The following is a 19,922-nucleotide window of genomic DNA, read 5'->3' on the forward strand; positions in this document are numbered from 1 at the left end:
GTTCCGGAGTGTCAAGGTAGATGACACTCTCTCCGCTAGGTAATTGGATCGCGTCTCCGGGGTGTCGAGGTAAGGGTAGTACGGGAAAGGCTGCTGCTGCTGTGGCCTAGTCCCCGAGGCCCTCTCCCTCACTCGACGGGGTCCCCTCACCACTCGGGGTCTCTCCACCGCGGACTTCCGCATTCTCGCCCTTCGTCGGCTCCGGCATCTCTTGGAGGATGGTGCCATCAATGAGATAGGTCGGTGGCACCGGGCGGGGTGTATCCTCATCCTCCTCCTCCTCCTCCTCCTCATCGTCCACATCCACAGTCACCACTGCCGGCTCTAAGGGCTCGTGGGGCCGGGAGGTGCTCGAGGAGCTGGAATCTTCATCCAACTCATGCCATACACTCTCCATGCTAGGCTACCGTCGGCCAAGGTTCTCAACCATTTCAGGTCGAGATAGTATTCACGATCCATGGTAGGCACGGGGGTAACTAGAGGCACGTATGCCGAAGAGGCCTCAAAAGAGGTTAGCTTTTTAAACCTAACCGAGTGGCAATAGCACCACAACTCAAGTATCGAGAAGGAGAAGAAGCCATCAAGGCAAGAGCAAAGACATACTATGGAAGGAGCATTGAAGACCACTTTCTTGGTCCGCTCCGGGTTCGTGTACGACATCGAAGTAAGACCTCATGGTTGTTCAACTTACGATATCCTTTCTATCATAGAGGAGGTTTGAAAGAGAACGGAGGAAGATTCTCAAGGTGATGTCTTTGAACGTCATTAATCAAAGATATTGCTCGAGGTGGGAGCTTGCTTCCCAGTCAAGCAAGGCATTAGGCGGCGGACGCCGCACTCAGCTGGAATGTCGGTGATGGAGTCCTTGGGAGGCTTGGCCAACCCAAGGTGAGAGGCAAACAAATCCATGGTCACAGTAAAACTGGTATTCATCAATCTAAACTCAACGGTCGACCCATTTGGGTCATAGTTAAAGGAACTCATGAATTCTAGGGTAAGGAAGGGGTAAGTGTGCTTCCTCAGCCTATACAAACCAGTAAAACCCAAGGCTCGAATATATGACGGACATCCGTCTCTATTTCCAACTCTTCTAGCACACCGGTGTCTATACACTTTGTGGGTCTCATCTTGCGTTTTTGTAAAGCTACAAAACGCTCTCTTTGCTTAAAGTCAACAAAAACAATGAAGGGTACTAAATCGGGTACTACCGGTCCACTAGCCTCCCCTCTCAAGTGGATCAACCCTTCCCTGTTTCATCGTGACGGGTTCCAAGGTTTAGTCTCAGATCCGCTTTAGACATATGTTCAAACAATTTATATAAACATGCAAGCATATACTTCATGTAATTTGGGTTCTATATACTTAGTAAGTTTACTAATTCATCAACCAGTTCCATATTTGAAGCACATAAATCATGTCACCAAACTTAGTTGCTCAGCTAGGTACACACCAATTTTCCAACCATACTCAGCATGTGAAGCACATATTTCACGTTGTTACTTTGAGTATGAAAATAAGTATACATGTTCATTAGCAGTTTCTACGATTTCAACACACAAGTTCATATTATTACTACTCATAAGGCATAGTGGTGAAAGTTGTAACACCCCCTCATACCAAGGTACCTTACCAGGACCACCCAAGTATGAAAGACTGTTACCATCTCGGTTGCCCGAGGTTAGTACATATCAAAAGCGTCTGAACTGAGCACATTTATTAAAGTAATGTAAAATGCAAAGTTTACAATATCCAAAACCAAATACTGTCTAAAGAAATACAACTTCAAAGTCTTAATAATAAAAGAAAACTCGCTAAGACTCAGACAGTGATGCTATGACTCGTGGTGGCAATTCTCCCAATGAAATCCCCAAGCTCTCACTAGCAAAACCTGTCAAGCCTGCTCACCATCCCCGAATGGATCACCGCAGATTACACAAACAACAACGGGGTCAGTGTTATGCAACAACAAGACAAACAAATGCAATACTCGTCCGATCATCGTCAACTCCCAATCACCCTGTCTCACATAGTAACCGACTACACACTAAAGTGTGTAGCCCTGCCAGATTACCCATCGCAACAGGTAATCCTCGCCGCCAGTGGGTGACCGCAGCCGATCCCACCTAGTCCAGCTCCTCAACGAGCGACAATAATCCCTGTCCCTTAATGTGCACATCCCCTCCCGTGGCGGGTTCCACGGAGGGCGAACTAGGGTGTGAAGCCACTCCCGCAAGTGACTCCACCACAATCACAATCACATGACATTACCGTCATCTCAATCCCCTCACACCAACATTGTCACAACAATCTCCATATTACGATGATCAATAGACAACGATAAATACAATAATATGTCATGTAAAGCACAGCAACTGAGTAGGGAAACCCTACCTTAGCAATCACAGCAGTAAGCAACACGGACAATCAAAAAGGCTCCTCTACGAAGTCTTCTCCTATACAAGGATCATACAACACAATTACACTTTGAACAATTCCAAACATCCCCTTCCATATAAATGTATAGCAACCCGAAACGATGCAATAATTACAAAGATGTACTTACCAACAGTGCAACAAGAACCTTGACGCAAGAATCGCCGCAAATTATCGACACAAAGATGCTACGAAATGCTCAAAGGGATGATTAGGGAATGATTTGGGTAGGATTAGGGTACGTAGCAATGTTAACGCTGTGAAAAGTGATATTAGAAACTGACGCGGAATTATAAAATACCCTAATCATTCCTTAATCAAACCGTCGAAATATAACTTCGCCAAACCGGACACTCGGTCGAGTGCAGCAACACTCGGCCGAGTGTCCAATACTCGGTCGAGTATTCGCTATACTCGGCCGAGTGTTCCTCGGCAGAACCGAAATAACACGCACTAAGAGCACTACTCGGCCGAGTAGGCTCTACTCGGTCGAGTAGGCTCCAAAGAAGATCCGTATTGTTACAATCTTTCCCCTAAAAAGAACTTCGTCCCGAAGTTCACACTGCTATACACAAGCACAACACCACGACACAAGACTCACAACACCACGACACAAGACTCTAACACTCACATGAGACAACTCCAAGGAACTACACAAAACGCACCTCCCGACACGAATCAAACAAAGCAAAGAAAGCACAAAACACTATTGCGACCATCTCCTACCCCCCTAAAAAGACAACGGTTATGTCCCCGTAACCAAACATACCTGATCAAAAAGGTTAGGAAAGCGGTCTCGCATAGCTTCCTCGGGTTCCCATGTTGCTTCCTCCACATTATCATTAGACCAAAGGACCTTGAGTAAGACCGTCTCACCATTCCGGGTCTTACGAACCTTGCGATCAAGAATCTCCTTAAGAATCTCGGCATAGGACAAGGATTCATCAAGTTCGATGTTCTCCATCTCGAGGATGTGCGACGGGTCACTCACATATTTCCGGAGTTGAGACACATGAAAAACATTGTGAACTCTATCCAAAGCTGGTGGTAAAGCTAACCTGTAGGCTACCTCGCCAACACGGTCCAGAATTTCATAAGGACCTATAAACTTTTGGCTTAGCTTACCCTTTTTCCCAAACCTCATAACACCTCGCATAGGTGACACTTTCAAAAGCACCTTGTCACCTACCGCGAACTCAATGTCCCTGCGGTGTAAGTCGGCGTAGCTCTTTTGGCGATCTTGAGCTGCTCTCATCTTTTTGGCGAATCAACTAGATTTGCTCAACCATATCCTGAACCAATTGTGGCCCTAAAACCACTGTCTCGGAACTATCATCCCAACAAACTGGACTTCGGCATTTCCGGCCATACAAAGCTTCAATTGGTGCCATCCCAATACTTGTATGATAACTATTATTGTATGAAAACTCGATCAAATCAAGTCTGTCTTCCCAACTGCCTCCAAAGTCCATAACACATGCCCTTAGCATGTCTTCTAAGGTCTTGATGGTCCGTTCTGTCTGACCATCGGTTGCCGGATGAAAAGCTGTACTCATCTTCAGCGTTGTGCCCATCAACTCTTGCAGTTCTTGCCAAAACTTTGATATGAACCTCGCATCGCGATCGGAAACAATATCTTTCGGAATACCATGTAACCGAACCACATGCTTTCTCAGAACCCAAAGCCACCGCATCTTAGACCAAGTATCTTTCATTGGAACAAAATGGGTCGACTTGGTTAGCCGATCAACAATCACCCAAATCATGTTGTTACCTTGTTGTGACCTAGGTAACCCCACAATAAAGTCCATAGAGATCGACTCCCATTTCCACTCGGGCATCGTCTGGGATCTGAATCTTACCTTGAGGTCTCCTTTGTTCACCTTTGACCCTTTGGCAAGTCAAACATCTAGCCACAAACTCGCCTACCTCCCTCTTCATGTTCGGCCACCAAAAAGTCTTCTTAAGGTCTCTGTAAAGCTTGTCACCACCCGGGTGAACTGAATAAGGAGTGCAATGAGCCTCAGACAAGATCATTCTCCTTAACTCTGCATCGTCAAGAACACACCATCTCCCATCAAAACGAACACTCCCATCTGGATGTATAGAGAACCTAGATGCTGCTCCGCTCTCTACCGTTGACTTCCACTCCTGGATTTTAGGATCAAGTTGTTGCTTACCTTTGATGTTTTCATACAACTCTGGCTCGATCGTCAAATCCCCGATGGTATTCCCTTCTCGAATCATAAAGATCCCCAATCTAGACATCTCATCTCTCAACTTCAAAGAAGGACATAGCTGTACATAGCGAATGAACGCTCTTCCTACTCAAAGCATCTGCGACAACATTAGCTTTACCCTCGTGATAGATGATCTCCATATCATAATCTCCAATCAGCTCCATCCACCGCCCCGTCGCATGTTAAGCTCCTTTTGAGTGTAGATATACTTTAGACTCTTATGATCAGAGAACACCTTAAAAGTTGCGCCGTAAAGGTAGTGCCTCCAAATCTTAAGTGCGAACACAATCGCACCTTTTGACTCCAAATCATGAGTAGGGTAGTTCTCCTCATATTGCTTCACCGCCTCGAAGCATAGGCTATCACTCTTCCTCCCGCATCAAGACACAACCCAAACGTTCTTTGAAGCGTCGGGATAGACCTCAAAGTTCTCACAACCCTCTGGCAAGGCTAGGATAGGAGCCGTGGTCAAACGTTCCTTTAAGGTCTGAAACGCCGTTTCACAACTCTCATCCCAAACAAATCTGACTTCTTTCCTCATCAAGGATGTCATAGGCCGTGCTATGGTAGATAAATCCTTCACAAATCTCCGTAGTAGCGGCAAGGCCTAAGAAACTCCGAATCTCAAGAACATTCTTTGGCGATTCCCACTTGGTAACGGCCTCAATCTTACTAGGATCCACAGATACCCCCTTCTTGGATATTACATGGCCTAGAAAAGCCACTTCCTCTAACCAGAACTCACACTTGGATAATTTGGCATAGAGCTGATTTGCTCTCAAGGTCTGCAAAACTATCCTCAAGTGCTCTTCGTGCTCTTCTTTAGTCTTGGAATAAACCAGGATATCGTCGATGAAAACAACCACAAACTTATCCAAAAACGGTGTGAAGATCCGGTTCATCAAATCCATAAAAGTCGCCTGGCGCATTGGTCAACCCAAAAGGCATCACTACATACTCGTAGTGACCATAGCGAGATCGAATCTTTTTAGGAATATCCTCGTCTGCTATCCTCAGCTGATGATACCCCGACCTCAGATCAATCTTAGAGAACACACCAGCTCCACTAAGCTGATCGAACAAATCATCAATCCTCGGCAACGGATACTTGTTCTTCACTGTAACCCGATTGAGCTCTCTGTAGTCAATGCACAATCTCATACTCCCATCTTTCTTCTTTACAAAAAGAACTGGAGCTCCCCACAGTGACACGCTAGGCCTGATATAACCCTTGTCTAACAACTCATGTAGCTGCTTCTTCAACTCAGCCAACTCTTTAGGTGCCATACGATAAGGTGCTTTAGATATAGGACCCGTTCCCGGTTTAAGCTCCACGCTGAAATCGACATCCCTCTTGGGAGGCAAACTTGGTATCTCCTCAGGAAACACATCTTCAAATTCTTTCACCACAGAAATCTCAGAAGTTGTCGGCGACTCTACTCGGTGATCTCTCACATGACAAAGGATTAAGGGACACTTTTTCCTTAAACATGACTTTAAAGTCATAACCGCTATAAACCTACACTTAGGCTTTACCACAAACCCTCTATAGGACACCTTAACACCCTTGGGACTCTTTAAAGACACTCTCTTCCTCGTCTACAATCTATCCCTGGCATCATACCTACCTAGCCAATCCATCCCAACGATCACCTCAAACCCATCCTTAGGAAACTCTAACAAGTTTACTGGTAAATCTACCCCTCCAATCACCATGGATATACCCTTATATAACTTGAGACACGACACAGACTCCCCCGAAGGTATGAACACATCATCTTTTACAACCTCAAACTTACCCAAACCCATAGACACAGCATGACTTTTAGACACAAAAGAATGTAGCCCCTTAATCAAACAAAACAAAGGACGGTACATTATTAACAAGAAAGGTACCGGTAACTACATGAGCATCATCCTGTGCTTCCCGCTTTTCCATCATGAAGAGCTTTCCACTATTCTTCTCGTCCTCCACCCCGAATCAAGCATTGGAGGTACTAGGCTTAGCGCCGAATCCCGGGTGACACCGTTATTCGACGCCGATAAGATCCACCACCACCGCGGTTGTAACCGCCCTGGTTACCCTGTCCACCTCTGTTGCCCCATGAACCTCCCGGTCGGCTACTAGCAAAACTCTGAGTCGGCCCCTGAGAGAAATTTCCTGATCGAGCTCCTGAACCATTGCCGGGCTTGTAGCTCGTGCATTCCCGCCTTTTGTGGCCTATACCACCACAGTTGAAGCACGTAAGGTTGGTGTTGTCACTTACAGCCCGACCTCCATTCTTTCCCCAGCCACGAGAACCTCCAGAGAAACCAGCTCCACTAGAGAAAGCTTTAGCATGGTTGAAATTCCCTTTCTTGTTGGTTGGCTGATTGTTGTTCCCACTATCGCCTTCCTCTTTCCTTTTAGCTAGTGATCCCTCTCCTCAATCTCCTTGAGAGATCCATCATTCTCTCAGCTTGACCCGCTCTCAGATACACTTCCTTGAGGTCGTAGCAACCCCACCGGCATACGACTCACGATCTTAGCAGACAAACCCTCTCAAATCGGAGAGCCAAACCTCTATGTCCAAGCCGCAAATCTTCCACATAACGAGAAAGCTCCATAAACCGATGATAGTAATCAGTGACCGTCATCTCCTCCGACATAGTGAAAGATTCAAAGTCAGATCTCATCTTGTGTCGGATATGCTCCGGCACAAACTGTTCCCTCATAGCACTCTTCAACCTGCACACGGGATAGCCCCTTCCTCCTGGTAGTAAGCTCTAGCATCATCCTTGACGTTCGCCACCAAACGCAGCCTTCCCCTCTTAGGTAGTATACAACCTGTTCCACAATCATATCCTCGGGGCACTTAACCATTTCCATGAGAGCTTCAATCTCACGGTGCCACTTCTCGAGCAGCTTTGGTTCGCCTACCCCGTCATATGTGGGAGGGTGGAAACGAGCGATGTTGATGCTAAGCTGGGTTGCATCCACATTTCTCTCGTTTCCTTTTCCCACATTTTTGAGAGCTTCAAGGAGAGCCTCTTGTTGCTCAATCATGCGAGCAACCTCATCACAGACATCTCCGAAGCTTGGATCTGCGCAGAGTTCTTTTGGGCGGCATTTTGAGCTGGTAAAAATGAAAGAAACGTAAACATATGCTCAAAATATAACATCCCTCCGCCATAAGAACACTCGGCCGAGTATAAATAACACTCGGTCGAGTAAAGATCACTTGGTCGAGTATCCTCTCAGATACTCGGTCGAGTATCGACTCCAGAGACAAACATCAAAGCACAAAAAGAAGCACTCGGTCGAGTATAACAACACTAGGCCGAGTGGACCATACTCGGTCGAGTGTACCCCCATGCTCGGTCGAGTTACCATAAACAGTAGCGATTGCTACTTTCCTTCAAACAACACTCGGTCGAGTTCCCTTATGCTCGGCCGAGTACTCAATACTCGGTCGAGTGCCTATCATGCTCGGCCGAGTAACACTATTTACAAAGTTAACACTTTACGATCCTCTATCATACTCAGTATTCTCATAACAATACGTAAGAAAGCAAAAGCCATGTTATAAACATATCAACATGCAATGCATATATCAAAATTTTAATGCCACATTGTAAACATATCAGCATACTATTCATGCTTATTCGATTTCTAACATAACAATTATTTACAATCCATCTCTTCTATCATTTCTCCCTTCATCACCTTCACAACTTTAACACATATTTACATTCAACTATCAACTTTTACTAGCCTTCATCATCACATACATGTACATACAAAACCTACTCTCACCACTTTTCCCCATGTTACCGGTTTGAGTTAGTGAGGGCCAAGTTGCGACTCCAGACGTCTCCGAGTCTTTGCGGTAGCTCCGACAACTCTCCCGGTTCATTTTATTTAGACTCCTAGGTTCATTAATTCATTTTGTTTAGGTGCCGGAATCTTCGGCTCTGATACCACTTTGTAACACCCCCTCATACCAAGGTACCTTACCAGACCACCCAAGTATGAAAGATCATACCATCTCGGTTGCCCGAGGTTAGTACATATCAAAAGCGTCTGAACTGAGCACATTTATTAAAGTAATGTAAAATGCAAAGTTTACAATATCCAAAACCAAATACTGTCTAAAGAAATACAACTTCAAAGTCTTAATAATAAAAGAAAACTCGCTAAGACTCGCATGGTGATGCTATGACTCGTGGTGGCAATTCTCCCAATGAAATCCCCAAGCTCTCACTAGCAAAACTGTCAAGCCCGCTCACCATCCCCGAATGGATCACCGCAGATTCCACAAACAACAACGGGTCGGTGTTATGCAACAACAAGACAAACAAATGCAATACTCGTCCGATCATCGTCAACTCCCAATCACCCTGTCTCACATAGTAACCGACTACACACTAAAGTGTGTAGCCCTGCCAGATTACCCATCGCAACAGGTAATCCTCGCCGCCAGTGGGTGACCGCAGCCGATCCCACCTAGTCCAGCTCCTCAACGAGCGACAATAATCCTTGTCCCTTAATGTGCACATCCCCTCCCGTGGCGGGTTCCACGGAGGGCGAACTAGGGTGTGAAGCCACTCCCGCAAGTGACTCCACCACAATCACAATCACATGACATTACCGTCATCTCAATCCCCTCACACCAACATTGTCACAACAATCTCCATATTACGATGATCAATAGACAACGATAAATACAATAATATGTCATGTAAAGCATAAAGAATCGAGTAGGGAAACCCTACCTTAGCAATCACAAGCATAAGCAACACGGACAATCAAAAAGGCTCCTCTACGAAGTCTTCTCCTATACAAGGATCATACAACACAATTACACTTTGAACAATTCCAAACATCCCCTTCCATATAAATGTATAGCAACCCGAAACGATGCAATAATTACAAAGATGTACTTACCAACAGTGCAACAAGAACCTTGACGCAAGAATCGCCGCAAATTATCGACACAAAGATGCTACGAAATGCTCAAAGGGATGATTAGGGAATGATTTGGGTAGGATTAGGGTACGTAGCAATGTTAACGCTGTGAAAAGTGATATTAGAAACTGACGCGGAATTATAAAATACCCTAATCATTCCTTAATCAAACCGTCGAAATATAATTTCGCCAAACCGGACACTCGGTCGAGTGCAAAGAACACTCGGCCGAGTGTCCAATACTCGGTCGAGTATTCGCTATACTCGGCCGAGTGTTCCTCGGCAGAACCGAAATAACACGCACTAAGAGCACTACTCGGCCGAGTAGGCTCTACTCGGTCGAGTAGGCTCCAAAGAAGATCCGTATTGTTACAAAAGTAATTATCATGATGGCCGCATATGTTCAGCGAATTTGAATACCCTATCATGCTTCTAAGGGTTGTTCTAGTACATTGCTAATTACATGTTACTAATTCAAGAGAATGAATAATTTATGACAAATTTATATCACCCTTCACTCTTATGTAAAACAACTCAATCAAAATTTTCAGACGGTCTTTACAGCTGTGAAAATTGTGGCATGTATTCATCAATCATTGTTTCTATTATCATATTGAAGTTCAATTCATGCTTATATTGTCAATTACAACATCAATTTTCTAATTCTAAGTCACGAATTTCTCATAAGGCACTTTTAAGACGGAGTTTTAAGGCAACTTTTCAAGGGTAAAATCATCAAAATCTATCCTTCAACATGATATAATCAATACTTAAGGTTCAATTCTACCATCTAACCATTATAAAACAACCAAAAATCGATTTCAATTTGGAAACCCTAGAAATTTCGATTCCAACTATGTAAGTTTCTAATCTAATCTACAGCAATTAGTCACCAACAAGCACGAATAGGAGGCATGTGAATCATATTCCAACCATCAAAACAACAACTTACTCATGTGAATCGAAATTTTCAGTTTATTTCACTATTTTATCACATTCAAAGTAACAAATCACATAAATTAAGAAGGATAACATACCTTGATTGATTAGTAAAGTAAAGAAACGAATTAAACAAGGAAAATCGACCCCAAGAATCACTACCAACCCGAGGGAAAGAGAGGATTTGAGAGGAGAAGTAAGGAATTGAGAGTGTTTAAGTGTGGGTGTGTCGAAAAATAGAGAAATAAGAAGAAGAAATAGAAAGATGGAGGGTTTTAAGAAAACCCGTAGGAATTACTGCACAGTAACCTACTCGATCGAGTGCCTGGGGTACTCGATCGAGTACCACCCTACTCGATCGAGTAGGAGCTAAATCGTCGAGTATCTGCAGGAATTTTCCCACATTCCGACGTTATAGCCTCCTAACTAGATCGAGTGAGGTCTACTCGGTCTAATACGCACTTGCACTCGGTCAAGTATAATTAAGTGCTCGATCATAGGTACGAAATAACTTGAAGATTCCCAAAAAAACAACATCGCGTGTCGATTCCAGCTAAGTTGGGAATTCGGCACTCATTATCAAGTTCATTCACGTATTACTTTTATTACCAAAATCTACCATATTGTCAAACAAATGGAGTTTATTCCACTTACACTACACTCATTACTCTACTCGGTTTTACCCGCACCGAATCTTCCATAGACATAACCACCTCGTCAGTATTACATTTAAGTTTACTTTATATGTATTACTACCAAATTGAAACATTTAAATTAATATTAGTTCATTCTTTCACGTATTACATAAATGCATACTTTTCAAACGAATTAATCTACCATGTTTCACATTCTATCATAATCAATTTATCTTACTTAAATCAAATATTACGCAATGGGAAAAGTTTCAACTAAATAGCAAAGCATATACACCTTACCATATACCATGGTTCGGATTATTACTCGTCTATACTATAATTATCATTATAATCATCGCGGTAGGATCTATAATCTCACTTACAACTCCCGTCATCATAAATTCTATGGCAACTACCCACGTGTTCACTATTCATATTACACATTCGATTTCACACTTTCATGCATCTCCATGACGAGAAATTTCGTCACGCATCACATAGCTATCATATAGGCTCACTAATCATTCAAAGAACTCCATAACTTCGTCAACAATTACCATATTCGATCCAAGCATTACTATCACACCGCTATTAATTCTAACAAAACTTAACCGGAGGTACTCCGGCACAATTAACATACATAGCACACATAGACACACGGACTCCACATTCCCATCCCATGTGACTGGCTTAAGCGTCATGGGGCCAAGATTTTGAAATGAGGGCGCCTACTCACCCAAAATCTAGCATCAGCCGGGGCTCCCATTACACATACACCAGGTTCATTTTATTAGACTCGCTACGTTCATTAAATTCATTTGTTACAGGTTCCAAAATCGTCGCTCTGATACCACTTTGTAACACCCCATATTCAGAGGAGCCTTAACTAGGCCTTCCTTAGCATATAAGGCGTTACCATCTCGGTTGCCCGAGGAAAGCAAATTACAAACGTCAATAAAAGAACTATTAAGTTATATTACAAGTGATTCAAACCAAAATACAATACAAGGTCCAACTCAAAGACTACTCGCTATGACCATCATATCTCGTGAAGACTCATCCCCGCCCAGGACTCCAAACTATCCACGACATCAACACGCTAAGACCGATCGCTCACCATAAGGGATCACGGCGGACACATAACAAACAAACAACCACACAAGGTCAAGATGCGAGATAAGACAAGACAACGACAACTACAATCAACAATACAAACGCCATTACCAACTCCAACCACAGTCACCACAACCCAATCAACTCACATCGATCGTCCACTTTGGACCCGCCCGCGTTGGGGGACGCAGCCGTTCCCACCTAAGCCCCGCTCATCACACGAGCGATGACCCTGTCCCATTAATGTGCACATCCCCTTCCGGGGCGGGTTCCACGAAGGGCGAAACTAGGGCGTGAAGTCACTCCCCAAGTGACCCCACCACCGAGAACGCATCTCGAGAACCACCACCAAGAATCACAATCACAAACACAGTACAATCAATTACTCTGTCAAACAATCACAATACTAACATAACGACCGACACACTAGACTATCTACAGAAACTGAGTAGGCGAACCTACCTTTAAGCGACCGTAACCAATCCATGCCGACAGATAACACATCCAGCAACCAAGCAACGCCTATTACCATCATGCAAATATCTATTACTAACAATCAAACCCTAACTATAGAGACAAGGACACGGATGATGATTGTGACATACCTATAGGGAGAGACAAGGCAAAAGACCGCTACCCGACTCAAGAGACGCTCTTCTAAGGCACAAGGATCTTCACAAAGGCTTCCATGGAGGTTTTGAGGTGAAGGGAAGGGAAAGAGGCGACTGAAGGATAGGAGGAAAGTGGCGGAAGTGATTTGCGGATTTAACAAAACGCGATATAAAACCCTCGCTGAAAACCAGGCACTCGATCGAGTACCCAACCTACTCGATCGAGTGGCCCCCTACTCGATCGAGTACCCTAGCTACTCGATCGAGTAGCCTCTACTCTATCGAGTACCACTCTTAAAACGCACCCCAAGATGGTTTTGGCACACTTCCCTAAGGTTACTCCCGCTCCCAAGGACAGTCAACGCTGGTCAAAGGATCCCTAAAAGGGCGGGTATTACAGAAAGAGAGCCCAATGCATGGGCTAGTTTTTCTACCCAAGAAAAACATAGGTATGCAAGGCTATGTGAGGTAGTAATCATAGTGTTTTCCACTTAAAATAAAAACACAATATATACCTTAAACCCTCTATTTTTTTCCGGCACTTATAAAATGGAAAGTCCATTTTATATTTTGCCATTTGTCATATGTTACATGTTACATGACATGTCACAATGTAATGTATTTTTAACATATTAAAAATCAACGTATTAATAAAAATACGTCATATACAAAAAACGACTTGGTAATTCATAATTACTTGTACCAAAAATGGTTTATCAAATTATAAATTACAACGTCTTGTATTTATAATAAATTATTCATTCAATTTCAATTTCAATTGTTTCGTAAACAATAGTTTTATCTAAGTAATAAAACAATTCGATTACTTAGACCGTATCCAATTTAATCGAATTACAATAAGACACGTTAACTTTACTCACAAAATCATCCGTCAATTTTAAGCAATTTAATTAACTCGTATCGTCATACGATTAATTAAATAATCAATTAAGAGTATTTCCCTATAGGTATGACCTAAGGGGATCAATCGATCACCACCGCCGCACGACAAGAATGTCAAACTCTAGTCAGCCAATCATTACCGATATGTGTGGACCAGTTGACTGTAAAATATTACATCCCACATGTATTCTTAAAATGAGATTTAAACATGTGATCATCATGATCGCAGTTGTGATCGCATTATTGTCGGAGGACACATATTCCAACAAAGACGTCTCCAGACAGTGCTAACAGCAATAGGATGAACACCACCACCCGGTTTAACAAGCGGCGTGAGCGGGGCACTGGCAATGTACTCACCAAGATCTAGAGGACACCGGCCCTCAAAAAAAAGATTAACCATCCTAGTAATAGAAGCGATCAAATCATCAGAGATAGTCACAGCAGCGCCACTCAAACAGTCCATAAGGTGCTGGGCACGAAACCCATCCCTCCCACAAGAAGTGCCAGGTAGGAAACTCCGAATCATATCCAAAACCACTGCCGAAGAGGCAACAAGAGGATGATGATCCACAAGCAAAGGAAGTAATGAAGGAGGTGGGGCGACAGGGTGTTTATTATTATTATTATTATTATTATTATTATTATTATTATTATTATTATTATTATTATTATTATTATTATTATTATTATTATTATTATTATTATTATTATTATTATTATTATTATTATTATTATTATTATTATTATTATTATTATTTGCAAGAAAAGATATTCTCATATATTCCAAAGGAAAAAAAATGAGTTTTCTTACAAGGCATATCCACTAGGGTATGATAACATTCCCTCTAAAGAAAAGAATAACTATCCCACTAAGAGCCTAGAGCCTCAAGCAAGCCAGTATGCAGGGTTATAGGAGACTTATAAGGAACAAAAATAGACACATCAAAATGAACTTCCTTCCAAAGAACCTCCACTGACCTCTTCTGCCCCTCAAAGAGCCGTCTATTGCGTTCTGCCCAAATGAAGTAGACAGCAGCAGCAATACAGCAAAGAAACCAGTTTTTCAGCCAAGGTTTCCTAAACTGGAATCGCATAATCATGACAAGAAGTTCTTTTAACTGAGTGGAGGTAGCTGTGATCCCTGTCCATGAGGTAATGAGAGACAGAAGCTCCCTAGAATATCTATATTTAAAGAACAGATGACGAGAGCTCTCACCAAAGAAAGCCTTACACAAACAACATCGTTGGGGATATGAAGACCCCTAGAATTAAGCAACTCAAAGCAGTAGCAAGCTTCTTTTCAACACCATGAGAAGAGTGATCCTATGACGAGGAATGATACAACGCTTATTTACAGCTTTAAAATAGATATGTGGTAGAGCACGAGGTCTAAGGTGTTCATAAGCTTTATTAATTGAGAAGTGCCCTCTAAGAGTACATTTAAGGAGAAGCGTCTTCACCTCTTGCATACTACCCAGTTTAGTCGTACACCAATCTCTCGACGGTTAGGATACCCCAAGGCTCTCAGGATGGAATTCTTTGATTTGTAAGTCCCATATGCTAGATGAAGAGAGGAAATAACATCTGATCCAGGAAGTCCGGATAGTACCAGTCCCATGATCAATATGTCAAAGCCATTTCAACATAGAGGCTTTGTTCCAAGTCTCAAAATATTTTACTTGGAACCCCCCCCCCCCCCCCTCAGATTAGGGAAGACAAATAGAAGACCAACTTTTGAAAATCATTTTCCTGGACTCAGAGGAATCCCAGAGCAAACTCATGCAGGCCTTATTTATGAATCTTCAAATAGCCTTAGGAAGGAGAAGACTACTGCCCCAAAAATTTCCCAATCTAAAGATCACAGAATTTATAATCTAAATCTTACCTGCATAAGATAAGTATTTAGAGGAGCATCTGTGCAGAAGATCAGTGAGCTTAAGAGCAAGACCATCATACATACTGTGAGTCAGCCTGGCATGATGAACAGGTATACCTAAATACCTAAAGGGAAAAACGCCTTCATTCAGACCAATTTCTGAGAGAATCTCATGTTTAAGACTTGCAGATAACCCACCAAAATAAGCTTCAGTCTTCTCAAAACTAGCACAAAGTCCAGACCAAGTCGAAAAAAGATGCAGAATGTCAGCAGCTTTCCTAACAGAAGGTAGGTCACCTCTAGTGAAAATCATGAGATCATCAGCAAACACTAGGTGATTGATCTGAAGTTTGGCACATTTTGGATGGAAAGAAACATCTTGCTCCTTACAGATAACCCTCAAACATCTTTAAAGGATTTCCATGCTAATAATGAAAAGGCTAGGGGAAAGTGGATCACCTTGCCTTACTCCACTCTTACCTTTAAAGAAACCATGATTAGAACCATTTATATTGATGGTAAACCAAGAGCCAGTAATACATCTCATTATCCATTTAATAGAAGTAGGAGGAAATTTTAGAGCACCAAGCATATTCTGGATAAATTCCCATTGGAGGGAGTCAAAAGATTTGTTTATATCTACCTTAAGCATACATCTGGGGGACAAATAGGACCTCTGATACCCTTTGAGAAGACCCTGAGTAAGCATTATGTTCTCAAACAAACTCCTATTCTTCACAAAAACAGTTTGCTCAATGCCAACAAGATTAGGGAGGATACTCTGGAGTCTATTAGTCAGTATTTTACTAATAGTTTTGTATATGATGGAGCAACAGGACATTGGCCTAAACTCTTTAACATATTGAAAAATCTTCTTTTTAGGAATAAGAGAGAGCATAGTAACATTAGCTTGCTTTGGCATAAAAGAGGATTTGAAAAACTCCTTCACTGCTTTACAAAAATCCAGAGAGACAGTATCCCAAGCAGCCTTGAAGAAACCAGCAGAGAAACCATCTAGACATGGGCTCTTATTAGAGCCAATGGAGAAAGGGGCGGATCTTATTTCTTCAACAGAGATAGGTCTAGTTAGGATTTCACAGTCAGTAGGCTCCACACAGTTGCCATTTGCAATAATGTCAGGATCAATAGGGTGGACAGGGGAAGCAGTACCAAGGAGAGATTTATAGTCATCCACAAAAGCTTGGTCAACCTCAGTAGGACCAATATGTAATGTGCCACCAGAGTCATGAATCTCTCCAATTATTTGACATTGCTGTCTGGCCTTTATTTTTTAGAAAAGGTACTTGGAGCAGATATCATTATTCTTAAGATCATGTATTTTGGCTTTTTGGGATAGCATGCTATACTCAGCAGATTTAAGAGGAGCTAAAGAGTGAGATAGGTCTCTTTTCATAGCAATTAGGTCAGCAGAGAGAGGATTCTCACGCAACTCTTTCCAACACTGAGCTAAATTAGCTTCCATAGCCACCACTCTGCCACTTAAATTGGAGAAGGAAGTAAAATGTAGCTCTCTAAGAGAAACCCTTACTCTTTTCAATTTCCCTATAAGTCTGAACATAGGGTTACCAAATATATTGCAGTCCCAAGCACGAGCAACAATAGCACTGAAGTCAGGATGTGAGGCCCAACAGTTCATAAAATGGAATTGTTTCTTGGGAATGGGATCATTATGAAAGGTCAGGACAGCTGGACAATGATAAGAAATGCCAAGGGGAAGAAACTGAGCAGAAGACTGAGTGAAAGTTTGCATCCAGTCAGAGTTCACAAGGACCCTATCAAGTTTGGAATAGACCCTGGAGGCAACATCTCGTTTATTAAACCAATTGAAGTCAGAGCCAGTTCCTTGCATGTCATCCAAGTCACAATCCAAGAGACAATAATTAAACTCAGCAACATCAGAGAGAGTAGGAGGGTAGTCACTAATTTTTTCATGAAAGTATCTCACAACATTAAAATCACCCATGGCAACCCATGGGCCAACCTGACTAGCAAAAGCAGACATAGAATTCCAAAGATCAAGCCTAACACCTGGACTGTTACTCCCATAAACAACAGACAAGTGGAAGACCCCACCAGTAGCAAAGTGCTTCACTTTGCAGTGGAGTACCTAGGCATGTTCCTCAATAATGTCTAGGGAGGTAGTAATGGGGTCCCAAAGGAGCCAACTACGACCATTATTATGCTTATTATAGCTAGTAAACCAGTGTAGTTTACTAAATTTATTCCTCAAAATCTTAAGAGTTTTACATTTTTTCACCCTTGTCTCCAAGAGACCTAAGATATCAATTTTATTTTTCCTAATAAAAGAAAGAACCTCTAAATGCTTGTGAGGCTTATTAAAGGCTCGAATGTTCCAAAGTTGAAATTATCATGGAGAGGATTTATCGGGAGGATCCACCTCAAGGGCATCCACTAAAACTACATCCTCTTCCTCGGAACTAGAGAGTGGTTAATATTTGTTGGGAGAGATCACAGGGTCAGGCTCAATGATCTCAGCAGAAGGAATTCTCACACCTTCCCCAGCATCCAACTCAAGTCCAGTAATGGAAAGATCAAGGTTCTGCTCAGATGGTTGCCTTAGTTCACTATATCCTGAGTGCAGTTCAAGACTCTCAGAGGGAGTGGCAGTGGACTGAGTCAGGGAGGGTGAGCCTAGAACATTGCATTCTAAGCTAACACCCTCCTGCACAGACCCTGCACACTCAGTCTGAGGTCCTGATGTATCATCTAGCAAGTGACATCCTGAGGCTGAATCTGAGCAAGGCACGCTGGGACCAGACTGGGAAGGAACAGAAGGAGCCATAGTATGCTTGGTTTTAGAATTCTTCTTCACCACAGTATTTTTCCCATTTGCTACTTTCTTAGGAGCAGCAGCACCACCCTTCTTAGGGCCACTATCAGAAGACACAACCTCCTTAGGCTCAACAGGTCTATTCTTCTTACAAGAGGAGTCAGAATGCCCTAGCTTCTTACAAGTCTTACAATAGTAAGGGACCCATTCATACACTACCCTTTGGATAGATTGGCCAATATAAGGGGATTTGATGATGACATGTTCAGTGAAATCCTAAGAAACATCAACCTCAACCATTACCCTAGCAAAAGAAAGCTTAGCCTTACAAGTGGTGTTTAGGTCAGCAAAGAGTGGCTTACCAACCTTACTGGCCATCTTACTTAAGACAGAGTCAATCCACATGTAAGGGTCTAGGTCAGGGAAAAGAACCCAGACAGGGACAGTTGAAACACTTTCCATAGTACAGGAAAAAAATGGTGACCATTTGGTGAGCACAAGGGAGTTAGACCCAATTGACCAAGGACCCCTCTTAAGCACATCAGACATGTCCTCCTCACAATCGAACTTAAAGCTGAACCAACCCTTTTTAAAGTAATGAACTAAAGGCAAAGGACCATGGTTCCAATTCTTATGGACATAGTCAGTAACCTGTTTAAGGGTAGGTTTGGCCCCAAGAACATTTCCCATAAGAGTGTATTGCCATCGAGAAACTTCCTCCTCAATTTCCTCTAATTGGATGTCAATTTCAGTTGAGTTCGCACTACCCTCATGAAAGAACAAGCTCATTCCCACTTGAGACTTCTTCTTGGTAACGTCGACCCAAGTTTTAGGTTTCACAGAGTTGACACCACCAACAGTAGCATCTGTCCTACGCATAGTACTGGTGGAAGGTGCAACAATGGCGTCCCCTATTTTTGGGGGTGAATTACCAGACGAATTACCCGCAGAAATAGGAGAGCCATGAACAGGTGTAGGAATAACAGTATTAACAACTTGGGGAGAATAAAGAGGCAGATTACCATTAACACAATCATTACAATCATCATCATCATCATCTAGATGATCATGCGAAGAAACAGGAGTACGAAGGGAAGATTTACCCACAGAACGAGAGAGAGTAAAACCAGTACCATTAGAATCGGAATTGAGTAAGGAATCTGAAGATGTCCGCGATTTTGGAGGGCGACCTCTCCCTCGAGCCATGGAAAGAGTTGAAGCAACAATGGCGACGCCCAAATTAGAGAGGAAAATCTCTCTAAAACAGACTAGAGAGAGAAGGAATCTTTATGTATTATTAGTATTATTATTATTATTATTATTATTATTATTATTATTATTATTATTATTATTATTATTATTATTATTATTATTATTATTATTATTATTATTATTATTACTACTAGTAT

At 42.5% G+C, this 19,922-nt stretch overlaps 1 protein-coding gene across 1 annotated transcript; it reads right to left on the reverse strand.

The window, feature by feature from the left end:
* Positions 1 to 14,694: 14,694 nt before the first annotated feature.
* LOC141639968 (uncharacterized) lies at positions 14,695 to 19,719 on the reverse strand. The gene is made up of 7 exons (XM_074448941.1): positions 18,880 to 19,719; positions 18,196 to 18,789; positions 17,069 to 17,829; positions 16,171 to 16,978; positions 15,711 to 16,086; positions 15,286 to 15,409; positions 14,695 to 15,007 (listed from the first exon to the last, which is right to left on the reverse strand). The coding sequence occupies exons 1-7, from the start codon at positions 19,717 to 19,719 to the stop codon at positions 14,695 to 14,697; spliced, it is 3,816 nt and encodes a 1,271-aa protein (XP_074305042.1).
* Positions 19,720 to 19,922: the final 203 nt, after the last annotated feature.

This window comes from Silene latifolia, unplaced genomic scaffold (genome assembly GCF_048544455.1).
Source record: "Silene latifolia isolate original U9 population unplaced genomic scaffold, ASM4854445v1 scaffold_657, whole genome shotgun sequence".
NCBI classification, from domain to species: domain Eukaryota; kingdom Viridiplantae; phylum Streptophyta; class Magnoliopsida; order Caryophyllales; family Caryophyllaceae; genus Silene; species Silene latifolia.

Bases quoted from the DNA above. Each gene is read 5' to 3' on its own strand.
- LOC141639968 (XM_074448941.1), bottom strand. From the start codon at position 19,719: ATGGCTCGAGGGAGAGGTCGCCCTCCAAAATCGCGGACATCTTCAGAT. The intron at 18,790-18,879 runs GTTGGTAAGCCA...GATGTTTCTTAG, and splicing joins TAAGTAAGATGGCCAGTAAG to GATTTCACTGAACATGTCAT. The intron at 15,008-15,285 runs GTGAAGACGCTT...CTTTAAATATAG, and splicing joins AACTGGGTAGTATGCAAGAG to ATATTCTAGGGAGCTTCTGT.